The 13,069-nt window shown below is 49.0% G+C and overlaps 5 protein-coding genes across 5 annotated transcripts; 2 read left to right on the top strand and 3 right to left on the bottom strand.

The window, feature by feature from the left end:
* Positions 1 to 1,035: 1,035 nt before the first annotated feature.
* Positions 1,036 to 1,623, top strand: SAICODRAFT_27992 (uncharacterized protein; the record flags this gene model as incomplete). The annotated part of the gene is made up of 1 exon (XM_019167075.1): positions 1,036 to 1,623. One exon carries the CDS (start codon positions 1,036 to 1,038, stop codon positions 1,621 to 1,623), a length of 588 nt encoding a protein of 195 aa, XP_019020941.1.
* A 4,786-nt stretch (positions 1,624 to 6,409) lies between these two features.
* SAICODRAFT_32185 (uncharacterized protein) lies at positions 6,410 to 8,663 on the bottom strand. The gene has a single exon (XM_019168138.1). It carries the CDS (start codon positions 8,635 to 8,637, stop codon positions 6,439 to 6,441), a length of 2,199 nt encoding a protein of 732 aa, XP_019020940.1. The 5' UTR covers positions 8,638 to 8,663; the 3' UTR covers positions 6,410 to 6,438.
* Positions 8,664 to 9,474: 811 nt separating this feature from the next.
* On the bottom strand, positions 9,475 to 9,924 carry SAICODRAFT_10360 (uncharacterized protein; the record flags this gene model as incomplete). The annotated part of the gene is made up of 1 exon (XM_019165224.1): positions 9,475 to 9,924. One exon carries the CDS (start codon positions 9,922 to 9,924, stop codon positions 9,475 to 9,477), a length of 450 nt encoding a protein of 149 aa, XP_019020939.1.
* A 222-nt stretch (positions 9,925 to 10,146) lies between these two features.
* On the bottom strand, positions 10,147 to 11,408 carry SAICODRAFT_27990 (uncharacterized protein; the record flags this gene model as incomplete). Its single annotated transcript, XM_019167074.1, has 3 exons — positions 10,147 to 10,560; positions 10,608 to 11,276; positions 11,322 to 11,408. The coding sequence occupies 3 exons, from the start codon at positions 11,406 to 11,408 to the stop codon at positions 10,147 to 10,149; spliced, it is 1,170 nt and encodes a 389-aa protein (XP_019020938.1).
* A 265-nt stretch (positions 11,409 to 11,673) lies between these two features.
* On the top strand, positions 11,674 to 12,945 carry SAICODRAFT_10358 (uncharacterized protein; the record flags this gene model as incomplete). The annotated part of the gene is made up of 1 exon (XM_019165223.1): positions 11,674 to 12,945. The coding sequence occupies one exon, from the start codon at positions 11,674 to 11,676 to the stop codon at positions 12,943 to 12,945; it is 1,272 nt and encodes a 423-aa protein (XP_019020937.1).
* Between the last annotated feature and the right edge of the window lie 124 nt (positions 12,946 to 13,069).

Raw genomic sequence — 13,069 nt, 5'->3', positions numbered from 1 at the left:
GACGAAGTTCGCATGCTTGTAAGGCCCTAATAGGTATCTCAGGTCGTTTGTCGAATATCAGCTTTGAGCACTAAATCGTAGAGCGAGAGCGAAAAGGTTGTAGATGGTAGTTGCCGAGTATTTTCCCTGAATTTTTGAGCACTTGGAGTACCCTAGTCATTGCTGGAAGCGAATTGCTTTAAGCCGTTGGAGCCGTCCACCTTCACTGGTCTACCTTCGATCTACGTGACAAGCTACCTATCTTGGACAGTCTAAGGCTGGGTAGTGAGACTCAACTTAGTAGCTGTGGAAGAACGTCGGAATGGGCAGGCCCTTTTAGCTTACGTATTAGTCCGTTCATAACAAACAGCTGTCTCGGGGCGAGAAACGCTAGGTACTTACAGACTCGAGAAACCATGTTGACAACAGTGTCCACTTGAACAAACTTCATCGACTTTCCCCACGTCTCAACGCAAACGGATTGGATTACAGTGGGTCACGTTGCAAAACTTGAGCCACTATACAAAGCGTCGTCCTCCCAGTCCGTCTCGGTACTTTCGCTTTTCATGGTCCTTCATATAGGAATCCTTGTGGAGCATTGTGTCCCACGGCAACGGTTATGGAAATATTTATTATTACTCACCGCTAGATATTCAATCGCTAGCAAAGAGTGTCAATGACGACCTCGATTGCAGTGGATAGGTAGTAGTACTGAAACGCCCCAAAGATTACCCGTCGCCTTATGATCATAAACCTAGGCTTCTTCTTTGCAGTTGTGGTCATGGTGTCGTGCGCCGCATGCGCAACGCAGTAAACTTCGTAGCACTACGGCGTGGGGCGCCTTTGATCAGATTATCTGGGATTAATTCCTCTGGCATAATCCCCAATAAATCCACCTGGGACTATTACTGAGGTCTGCTTCGAAGGTGAGACTTTACCTTCACCATCACCAGAGTGACGCGAAACGGTGCTGATACCATGTAGCAGCGCACGACGCTAAGACCGGATGCGGCATTCTCACCGCTACGTTGCTATAGTAGCTACAGCTTGCCAGTCATGACGTCGAACACACTACATCAACTCCGTAGTCCTCGTGATCGATCGGACGTCAGGTGGCAAACAGGTCCAGCGAACCTATACCCTGGTATGGTAAGAGTGCTGTCCCTGCCCACCTTGTCGATCCTCCTCAACCAACAACTCCCCTATCTGATCTTTTCAACGAGCAAGACTCACACTCGCAGCCCCACTGCTCAAGAGATTTTTGGTCTTGAACTAGCTCTTGTGTCAGCAGCACCTTACAAGCCAGTCCTCAGGACATATACATCCATTGAAACATTGGCTGACTCAAAGGGACCAAAATGCCCCAACAACACATTCAAAGATGCGAAAGCTGCTAAGGCTAGGGAGGACCAGTATAGAGATGAGGTTGCGGTTCCTGACCTCGCCGACTGGGATTGGCTGTCCCAGCAACAAGTCCTCCACATCACATATGATCCGGAATACCGAAAGGTGTACCAGAACTGGATTATTGAGATGGCTGAGGCCAATGCAAAAGAGCTGCTCAACACAGGCCAGGCAGAAAGTGGCTTTACCGTCATCAGGATTGGGAGGCCAACACAGGCCCCTCCAAGGATCTTCGTGTAGGGCAGTCAAAACTCAGGCGATTCTATCAGACGGCATCTCCAAGTTACCTGACTAAGTGTGTTGCAATGAACGGCAAGGCAACTGCACCCGTCAAGTCCAGCAATGCCTAATCCAGCTCAACAATTCCCCATCATGGTACAGAAGGGCTCGTGTCCTGCAAACTTGCCGCCAATTACGCTCCCGCCCTCAATGTGCATGGAAGTGTCTGCTCTGTGCGCTCAACTATTTCAAGGTCGGCTAACTCATCCACTCCACTCAATACACGTATGGCTGTAGATGATATTGAATCGCAGCGCCGTTTGGAAATCAGTTGATTCTGCTCAGCTGGATGAAGTCGATGGGGTGAAGCAGAGTCAGCCCACATTGACGGACAAGTTGATGGTAATTCCCAAAGATCTCATTAAGGAGTATTCTGAGCTTGGCCGTGGATGGATGACCAAGCTTGGTGAGCTTTGCGAGCAAGCTGCTGCTGAGTATGACAGTTTTTGAGTACAGGCGGAAAATTATGAAGTGGGGTACCAAGGACCAAGATTATTCTTTCTGTGATTCAATAGACAGGCGTTTGTGTTTTGTGCTTTGGATATGCATAAGTCGGTTTTTGTTGTAATTGAACTCTGTTGTAACAACTCCTCACACTATTTGAATCTTTGCTCTGACGATAACGTGTTCAGCACTGAGCAGCAAAGGTTTGTCAAAACTTGCAACCTTTTGCTTAAGCGGCCAGCTATCGCAGTATCGCATCAACAGGTGCCACTTCTTTGAAGATGTTATAGTCCCAAAAATGTTGAAAAATCCTAAGGATTGCCAACCACATCCTGGTATATGCATATCTGCAATCCCCAGCATGTTTCCCGCACGTTCCCAAATTCTGGATTATTCAGTAAACCCAGGCACTTTCGTGTAAAATACAGAATAGTTTGGAACAACAGGAGAAAGGATTCTTCAGGATGTGCAATCTTGGTGAATTTCTCAAGATCATCAGAGATTCTCAGAGTCTGAAGGCATTGATCATGATGGTAATGATCTTGATATCACTTCCGGATATCAATATGTTCGCGCTTCGTGGGTCCGCTTCACAGATTCCTGAGCTTAAGATAGATATATATGTATGTAGCAGTATTTGCACTAGGTGTGTGAGAATCATGGATCAGGTGAAATTTGATGCATGGTTTTGTTGTCGTCACGGCAATTTTGCCATGAAAACACGCATCCTTTGCAGAAAATGTTGCTGAATCCTTGATAGGATCCGTCATAAATCTCAAAATATCATCTTTAAACCACTGATGCAATCTATCGGCCATAATTCATGATGATATCTGGGATTGTTGTTCATGGCATTGTCATGGCTACCCTACGAAGTCAAAAATCATGGATTAAGCCATTTCATTATGATATCAAGGATGGTAATCCATAATGGAATGCATGGTCCTGGACAAATTCCAGTTGAATCCATGATATTGTTGTGGTTTTTGCGTGCACCACTAGAGTTAGGTTTAGACATTTGTGATCATCATACTCCAGGGGCTGGTTGTTGGCCGGCAGTGATGATACTCATGTATATGGTGATTATCCATGCTTTGGACAATACTGCAGAAGTGAAAACTGTGGATTACGCAGATCATTGTGGATTACCATCCTGGCAGAAATCCCAGACAAATTCGTGGATTACGATCCTTGACATTATCATGGATTACAATCCCAAATAAGATCATGAACCACTGCCAGATAATATATATCATCCAGAGGTCCTGTCCGAGAGATTTCTGGAGCTATCAAGTCCCTCCGTGCACGCGTATCAATCAGCAGGCTCAGGTCAAGGCCAAGTATGAATGGGGCATCCATACAATTGAGCACGCAGCGCTGAAAACATCCCTCATTACAAAACCATAAGTGCTGCCACAATAACTATTCAAATAGCCACAATAACTATTCAAATACTCATGCTGCAATATTTTCACCTATAATCTGGCTGTCTTGACATACCTTGACCTTCCTTGTTTACTAAATCTCTTCGCTTCCCTTACATTATTTTCTCTACTTATTCTCTTCTTCTACTTTGCTTCGCTACTCCTTAGCTCACTTCTGATTAGAGTAGTAATTGACCTGCCGTAACCGAATGGGTGCGGCTTTAGATCTTCTGATTCTCTATCTGTTATGTCTTCTTTTTAGTTTCGTTGGTGTCTCTTTCTTCTCTCATAAGTTTGGATGAATGGCTGGGTGGCTTAAGGCATAATACTTGAAACATTACTGCTCGTTTGCCCAGCTGCAGATATCTTGGGTACTTTATTGATTCTTTTGGGATTGGGCTCAGTTTTTTTTGAAGATCAAATCTAATATTCTCCAGGATTGTTTAGAATCAGATTGTGGATTGATCTTGGATTATACTGAATCGTATCATGGCCATGAATCAGGCCAGCCCGGATCATGGGTACATTATCCAGAGCAATGTCTTTGGGCTTTAACCACGGCAAAATAAGCATGGGTTAACCTCACCCTAGTCTACCATAATTCTCGCGGACGTAGGGCAAGCCTTAATACCCATTACTCAGAACTTAGGATCAAGCCCGATATCTTCGACAGAAGTGTAAGGCTTTTCCGGGGGTAAGGGTTGCCCAGCTGGAAACCTCCGAGGTGTCCATTCCGGTTTTCAGATCACCTCCACGAAAGTTTCTTTCCAGCCCTACGTCGCGGGAATCATGGATTACAAAATCTCGTTCAACAAACCATGCTATCATTCCGCATAATCCATGATTTTATTCCGTATAACCCACAATAAAGTTCGATTTAATCGATGATTCCTGGTGGATAATCCATGATTCTCTCGTGATAATCCAAGCCCGTGGCCCTCTGTTTGATCCATGATACGACATCGGGCCTAATCCACGCTTGCATTCGGTATAAATCGCGTCGATGCTCAGCATAATCCTCGATAATGCTCCGCTGTACTTCAAGCTTCATCCAGAATAGCGTTAGAGATCCTCCATGACCATTTGAAGCATAGTCCACCCCTAGGCCTCCTCCTCATGCTCCACAGTATCGTGTACCCACCGCTCGACAATACCATGGATGACCCAGGCATATGCATCTGGCAGACGATATGAAACTGGTCTGCTCGGCCTACACGTAGAGGACTTTGAAAGTTAAACAACTCCGTGTGCAAAGGAGGCCTTGCCGTTCTGATTTATTACCGAGCTATATGTCAGACGCCGTAAGACAATCACAATACCCATCTCCCAGATGCCTTAAGACAACAACGTCACCTGAGGCCGAACTGTTAGTGGACATGATCCCAGGCTGTAGGCTATGAACATGCACTCCTATCACTGTTGTGTTTGTCAGCAAATCTTCTTGAAAGTCCTGGGGACGACCCCAACCTATGAATAGAGTAGAGTAGAGTGGAACCCATTATGCTTTGTCCTTGTCGAAGAGGTAAAGGAATGCTTGCGGTTTTCAGGTCGGCTTTAGTTCGAGATCAGCTTAATATGGAATTTCGACATGGCTGTGATACCAAAATTCTATATGCTCGCGAAAATCATGGATTGCTAGATCCCGTTCAATCCATGATCATATTCTTAAGGGGGCCCAAACCACGACTTGAATCAATTTCATCCATGATCTTATGTGGCATAATCCACAATAATTCTCAATACAATCTAAGATAATCCATGGTGAGACTGGGCTTGATCCTAGAAAAAACTTATGCAAAAATGCAAATGAGTGTTGGGAAAGTTCACAGTATTATTGGGTCAAAAGCGCGAGATTAGCAGGTAAAAGAGATTTCAATGAGTATCCTAGTACGGTAGCTATAATAGTAGTGAACATGTCCTATGTTTCAAGATGTTAGCACAGGCTCAACCACGTACACGGAAATTCCAATCATACCTGGTGTTGTTAGATCTGTCCCTTGGGTCGGGAGAGTCATGGAATACAAGATCCCGCTTAATCCGTGATCGTATCCTGGATTTCGGAACCCAAACCATGATTTTATTCCGCATAATTCATGATTCTGACATGGATTACGCGCGCGCCCAAGGAAATTCGTGTTTAATCCATAACTTTTGACTTCGTAGGGTGTGCTGCCCATGAATACATGTAGGCACTTAAGGGTCTCCGGAAATTTGCAGAGATATTTGCGGGGATCTGTTCTTCATCCTCAATGCACAGGGTGATAGTGTAGCCGCAGATCGTTTTAATAGGCCACATGGTTAGAATTTTGGTACGTGTAACAAAAACTGAACGAGATTCTAGAAAGCTGAGGCCAGAAGGGATGGTTTATTGGATGGTTCACGGACATTGCTCGAGACAACTAAGGGTTATTCCTGAAGTTTCCGCGCGTATGTCTGAATTTTCCTTACATTCAATGTAAACACTTCGTTCGAGCTGGGATTCACGATGTGGAGCGACCTCGATCCGGTGATGATACTGTAGACGATGAAAAACCATTTGTCGCGGCCACTCTAATTTCCAGGCCAAAATTGAAGAAACTATCAGCTTGAGTAGTGATAGAGGTTGCGAGTAAATGTGTACTTCGCCATGACCACACGCGTGCCATGGGTATCACCAGTCGTTGATGCTGGTGAACCAGGAATTGTTCGCGGTAAAGGGGAACGGAGCAGACAACTATACCAGGCTTGTACACCTAGAAGATTCTACGAGTTCGATTGCACAAGCGACTCACAAGCTTGCTTGCAACATTGAATGGTCATGCATATGGTGTGAAGTCGACCTCACGTTTTCCGGAAAAGCCCTACTCCCCTTGATCATTAAATCTACAACTAATATGGTATTCCGGATATTCTGCTCATCACCTATTCATCAAATCCCCCAGTCAAACGTCCCACCATCTTGACCTCCAAACCCAAACTCCCCACCCAACTCTGGAAAACTAACGTTCTCAATACCAAAGACACGAAAGAAGTTATTGGAGTCGTACGCGTTATCCTGGTAAGGCAAGATATCCTCGTGAACGAACGTCTCCAAGTCATTGATCGGCACTGGCGAGATGGAGCTTCCCGAAAACTCTGAGATACTGCCAAGCGGTACTAAAGATGGGTCGAAAGAGCCGGACGCTGGGACCAATGCCGGTGCCACGCTCCATCCTTGTACCTCGTCCTTTGTAGCCTTGCCCTTCGCACCACTCCTCCTCTTCCGAACAATGACGTGCAACTCTCTCATCAGGTCCAATGCCAGCTTGGCCGAATCATTGCCACTCGCGATATACTCCATCACGTCCATTGCACATTGAATCGCCTTGGGGTCCCGTGGATCATCCCCGTGAATGACGTTTCTCAGTAATATGACATACGCACAGGCGCAGCAGTAATGGTAATCCCAGAAATCGAAGCGACAGATCTTGTTGTGTTTCTGAAGGTTCTGTATCAACTTGATACCTTCGTGGGCGGCGTCGACGCAGTTGAGAGCGAGTTGCTCGATGAGGGCGGCATTTTGATCTGGCGCAGCTGACGGGGCGGCTTGTTTTGTTGGTCCACGAGTTCGGACGAGATGGAGGAGGAAAGGGCGGGTGATGAGGATGATTGCCTGGTAGTAGCCCAGGTGAAGATGCACTTCAGCCCGGAAGAATTGACTCTTGGGATCGGGCTTCTGATGCCGTAGTCGTGAAGGGAGACGCGTCTTCCATGCCGATAGTTCTTGCTTCAGCTCCACAATTGCGCTTCGACTGACTGAAGAGCTCTTCTGTCCATCCTTTGGTAGCGTGTAGATTCTCGACATGATATGGCCGAGAATTCGTGCCATTTCTGTATTAGCTCGCATGACATCAATGCCAGGTGAAGAATTCGGGCCGTCGAGCTCTGGCAAGTATCTCGGCAGCTCCAGATCGCAATCATTGTCGGAAAAGAGCATGGGCCGACCCATGGACATATTCATAAAGCGATCCTTTGTGTAGATAGACCACCATAAACGCGTCCGAATTTCCACCACTCGCGGATCCAGCGCCACATTGCACCGGCGATGCATTCCGTTGGATACCGCCATTCGTACTGCCATACCCATATACGCGTACGACACATCTCTCTGGCGCGTCCATTGCAGGTAACTGGTCATAAGCAAGCATGCTTGCACGCTACTCATCTTGCACGCGGTGATAACGTGAGGGAGCAGCATCCGCGCTGCTTTGTAATAGGAGAAGCCGGCATCCGGTGTTGGTGATTGAGTTTCTAATTCAGCGAATTGACTGCCGACGGCTAGCACCATCAGCAACACGCAGAGGAAGATCGTGTCCTCCTGGTCGCTACCGAGGGAGTGGAGTAAATGCCCGAGTTTCTTCCGGAAGATAGTCTCGTGGGTGTATAACAGCATTGTTTGGCAGTGCCGGAAGAAAGTATTGATCAGGAAATCCATTGTAGGTCGTGGCGGAAGGAGCGCTGCTGGGTCTGAAACATTGATCTCTTCAAACACCTCATCCGCATTCTCCTCGAGGAACGTGTTATATCTAGCACTGACATCGAGTTCGCCTGGGGTCGTCGTGATCGATTCGCGTATACTGTCGATGAAACTCCAACCAGCGGATTCGCCGAGGTAATGCGTTTGACCCTGCTTTTCCACAATGAGACGCGCTCTTCCATCCAACACATCTCGAACGCCTTCATCCTCATTGAGCAGCTTCTGCTGCACTCGGCCCTCGACTGACGCACTTGCGTGGTCGCCGAATTCTTCCTTCTTGTAACTTTCCGCTAGCGAGCGTAAACTTGGCGTGTCCAGTGTCAAGCCGGGTATATGCCGTTGCAGCATATATTCGAGGTAGATTTGGCGTTCCTCCAGCTTTGCGACATACGCGTCTGAATTGTTCGATCCACTCAACACGGGGTATATGCAGTCCGTATTTGAGCGAGCACACCTGTCGCAAGGCCGTGTCCCCTGACAGCGCAGCTTGTGGTCTCTGCAGCGCTGACAGGCCTTGACGACTCTCTTGCGCTTTTCTGGCAGGATCCGCCGTCGCCGCTTCAGTTCTTGTGCTTGCGCGTAGCTGAGGTCGTTCTCGAACAAGTCTGCCATGGTCGTCGTTTACCCCTTTCTTACAAGGGTCACACGGGGAGAGAGGGAGGTTACGCGGGGAATGCAGGGCTATCGATAACACTCGGGTGTCTTCCCGGTTACGCTAACCACAAATGGCAGATAATATCACCACCCATGAGGACCCTTCCAATAGTCTTCCCGTGTCAGTCTCCCCGTTAAAGCCTTCCTTGCACTCCACCCTAAACCTTTGCCTTCCCCGCCAAGGTTGCCATGCCTGGGCACCCCCGTCCGCCCCTTTCCGTCGTTGGTCAAGTCGCTGTCCGCTCCGTCACCCGTAACCCAGCTCGACATGATGGGAGGTGTGACTGTCCACCCGTGCAATGCTCCTCGCGTATGAAGTCCTCGGATAGAGTAATCAAGGCTCGTATTGAGTCCGACCCAACTCAGTTCGTAGAGCAACCTCTGGGCGCCTAGGAGAGTCACTGCAAAAGCAACGAGCCCCACACTAGAGTACGTCGGGTAAAGGACTCGTGAGTTATCATTGCATGAAGTGTGGGTCATCATGTCGGCCCAACAGTACCAGTCCTTCTCTCCGCATGCGTCTTTGTGAGCAATCAGCTCAGGTGGAGTACGGTATGGATCATGATAAAGCGCGTAAAGATCGTCTAAGGGTGCGGGGGCCATCCCAGTACGTGAAGTACCAAGGTGTAGAGTATCCCAATCCAGACCGTACGGTGCATACTGGATCTCCTGAGGGGTGTACAGTGACCTGAGATTGGAATTGCGCAGACCGTGGGCGAAGGAGTTGAGCTGGCTCTTGACGTGAACATCCCTACCATCCATCGTCAGTTATCGGAAAGCACGGAAGAGCTTCACTCACCAATCCACGTCGTCCTCGACTATCAATGCCGTCTCGATTTGGTTATCGATAATGTACTTGAGAGCATTCATGTGGCTCCTCCAACTGCCCAAATGTGACATATCCACCCGCTCCGGCCACTCACCGGTGGGGTGGGCTTTCTCGTGTATGCTTTCGCCACGAACACCATCGATGACCTCGGTGATTTCGATGTCCGAGGTGGAGGTGATGAGTGTTAACGCATCACGCCTGTCCGTTCGGAAATCAAGAGATATGAGAAGAATGGCGCCGAAACCGAGAGTTTTGTTCTGAATGTCGTGAATAGCATCTCGGGAGAATCGGGTAGCACCATCGACAGTGCTGGACCATTGGTAGAAAATCCAGAAAACTGATGCGAGGACCACGGTGGAGGCAAGGACGCGCACACCGCGAGGATTCGTAAAGTAGTATACCGGAAGATGTTGCATTGTTACCACCTCCTGTCAGCTGGTGATTCAACAACTACGAACATAACTTCCTCAGATATAACAACAACGGGAGGGCGTTTTCCGAGACCCTAACCCTTAAGCTTTCTAGAGGTGTTTCAGCCGTATGTATACGGGAATTATTGGCGAACATATAGTCCTGGACAGCAGTGCAGCTTCGCCGGCAATCCACGCATGCTGATGTTGAAGCAATAGTAAAGCAAACTATAATATGGAAAAATTCCTGCAAAGCTCGTTCCAGTCAACCCATCCTTCCTCGGTCCAAGCACCCGCCCGCATCTCTGCCAGTAGTTCAGTATCACCACTCTCCAGTCTTTCCAAGAAGGTCCTCGCAATCTCCCCACCCTTCGCATTCCACCACATCTTATGCCACCATCTATCCATGTAATTTTTATCTCCGTTAAAGTGTAGCACCGAGGGTATCGCGTTGCTGATCCTGTTCCAAGCAAGCGGCCTTCCCTTCCATACACTCCGTTCTCTCCTCTCCTCCATGTCCATACCCAGAGAAGCCAGTTCCAACCTCATTTGACCCGTATCATCGTTACTGGCAGTTGTTGCTCTGGTCTCGGGATCTGGATTGACGATCCAAGCGACATCAGCTTGCGCAAACCCCAGAGTCTGGAATAATTCGCTTCTGTGATCTACGACCAGAAAATCGACCAGACCGTCTCCCAGACGTCGGCCAAGATCCGCTGGTCGCTCTTGACGGTGCTTTGCTTATCTTCAATCCTCCTCCAGGCTTCTTCATAGATAGCATGCAGTGAACTAGCAGGACCGATGGCGGTACCAGAATTCAACCAGCGCGGGCGGAAGTTATCGTATTTTGCCTTCTGGTCGCGATAAATGGTCAGTTGGTCCGTGTCCGGTCCATACACTCCATCTGGAAGGGAGCTCAGTGGAGCGCGAGTGCACGCGGGCGAGTTCGGATCATTCGGCCAACATTTCTTGTCTGCACCAAAAATGGTTCGGGATGTATCATTTTGTTGAGCAAGCCGATATCGGGAGACCATGACATCCAGTGGCAGCTGAAACCACACATCGAAGCCATCGGCAATGATGATGGTATCGTTTCGGCTGACGGTTGACTTGAGGAGGTACTCGTTCAAGCCGGCGATTTTCTGTGCACGAGCGATCGCAGGGTCGTCGTACTTTTTGCCATAATTGACGAGGTAAGGAGAGGGGTAGTCGTTGATGAGGGCGGAGAAGAGGACGCGGCAGAATTGATTGTTGGGTTCTGTGGCCGGGATGAGGAGGTGGACAGTTTCGTCGGTCACAGCGGTATCATCAGTCACCGCAGTTGACGTGTCGACACTCTGCAAAGCACTGAAGGCGTGCTACACCAGAATAAGCATCATTCAGCAGTACGGGAAGTAACATACCTCTGGAATGGCGTGATATAGGAACACCAACCAACCGAGAAGGGTGATGGCACCCACGATGAAGACAGGATGACGGGTACGGAGCATTTGCCCTGATCCATAGAGCAGTGAGTCTCTTTCCCTTTCTCTTCAATCAACAGCACTACTAGGATTGAGCATCTTCGCCGACGGAGACAGCCTCTTTGAGGGGAGGCTTGACTAGGGAGCGGGTCAAAGCTTAGCACGCACCGAGAATGTGGGACGGCTCGGGTGGGACAGCAGCCAAAACCTCCTCAATTTATCGCAATTCGATTTAAGAGAATCCATATAGTGATGAAGATGGTGATGAAGATGGAGACCAGCAACGACGACCATGCTGGCTCGCAGGGATTCTCGCCGTGTCTTCACCGTCGCTACCATAGTGACGTTACTGTGCTTGATCTACTTGACGCTTTCGCCCTCATGGTCGTTTGCTGCAACAAGGAAGCCTTCCGTCTTTGAACCAGTCTCTCGCTATGAAGCACCGTTTGCAACCGACTTGGACGCTCCAGCTGTTCGCAAGTCGAAGAGGAACATGCGCATCGCCCTCATCAACACGCCTAAATACCACTTCGAGGTCGTCATCCCTCTTCTTGACGCTTTCTCGCATACGTCGCACACCCAGCTTGAGCTGTTTGTCAACCATACGTCCGCGGAGCGAATGAACGCGTTACCGTTCCTTCAACAAGCTGCTTCCGGGGAGCTCATCATGCGCCGGTGGGAAGAGTTGAGGTCATCGGAGCTCATGTACAGGCCCGACATCGCCGTGCTGACATCTTGCTCTCGCGACCTCGAAGATTTGGGCGACATGTTCACAAACCCTGACTCTCCGAGTTCTCCTCACGAGATTGTCTGCGTCATTCACGAAGCGCCGGAGTGGGAGGATCCAGAGTCGCCCTGGAGAAAGATTCTCCAGCCTTGGGTAGAACGTTCACGCGTCAACTTTGTCGTGCTGTCGGAGCATGTCCATCGATTCGTTGCCGAACACTTTTACGAACCCTGGAACGTCACTTCTTCGCCCATCAAGTTGAATGACTACTTCCCGTCTCCCGCACTTGCCGAACGACATCCGGGCAGCGTTCGTCTCCTCCCAGCCTTCCCTCCCGTCTTCGACCCTACTCCTCTCTTTCCCAAGAAGAGCGCCGTCGAGCTTCCACCGGAACCATTCGCGCTCATCCCCGGTAAATTCGAGCCCTGGCGTCGAAACTACAACACGATTTTCGAACACACCCGCAAACACCTTTCCCTCATCCGCGAATACGGCGCCTCGATTCAGCTTCTCGGCTCAGGACCCCCACCAGACATCCCAGAAGATCTACAAGATGTTATCCATATCGTGCCGGAGTTGGATTTCGATCAATACTGGGCCTTTGCCTCGAGGGCTACCGCTCTTTTTCCGGCGTTCGCTCATAACCAATACCTGATCGACCGTGCCAGTTCGAGTATCGCTACAAGCGTCATCGTGGGCATTCCCGTAGTCGGTACACATGAGCTCGTTTTTGACAAATACACATATCTCGAGTCAGGGCCCAGTGCGAGGACGAGTTGGATCCAGGGAGATGGGGAGGAGGAGATGGAAGTGTTTGCGAGGATTAAAGAGACTTAGGGTTAGGGTTAGGGTTAGGGTTAGGGTTAGGGTTAGGGTTAGGGTTAGGGTTAGGGTTAGGGTTAGGGTTAGGGTTAGGGTTAGGGTTAGGGTTAGGGTTAGGGTTAGGGTTAGGGTTAGGGTT

Source organism: Saitoella complicata (assembly GCF_001661265.1).
Source record: "Saitoella complicata NRRL Y-17804 unplaced genomic scaffold SAICOscaffold_30, whole genome shotgun sequence".
Classification (NCBI taxonomy): domain Eukaryota; kingdom Fungi; phylum Ascomycota; class Saitoellomycetes; order Saitoellales; family Saitoellaceae; genus Saitoella; species Saitoella complicata.
Note: the sequence above shows the minus strand (reverse complement) of the source record. Positions and strands in the feature narration are given on the sequence as shown.

Bases quoted from the DNA above. Each gene is read 5' to 3' on its own strand.
- SAICODRAFT_32185 (XM_019168138.1), bottom strand. From the start codon at position 8,637: ATGGCAGACTTGTTCGAGAACGACCTCAGCTACGCGCAAGCACAAGAA.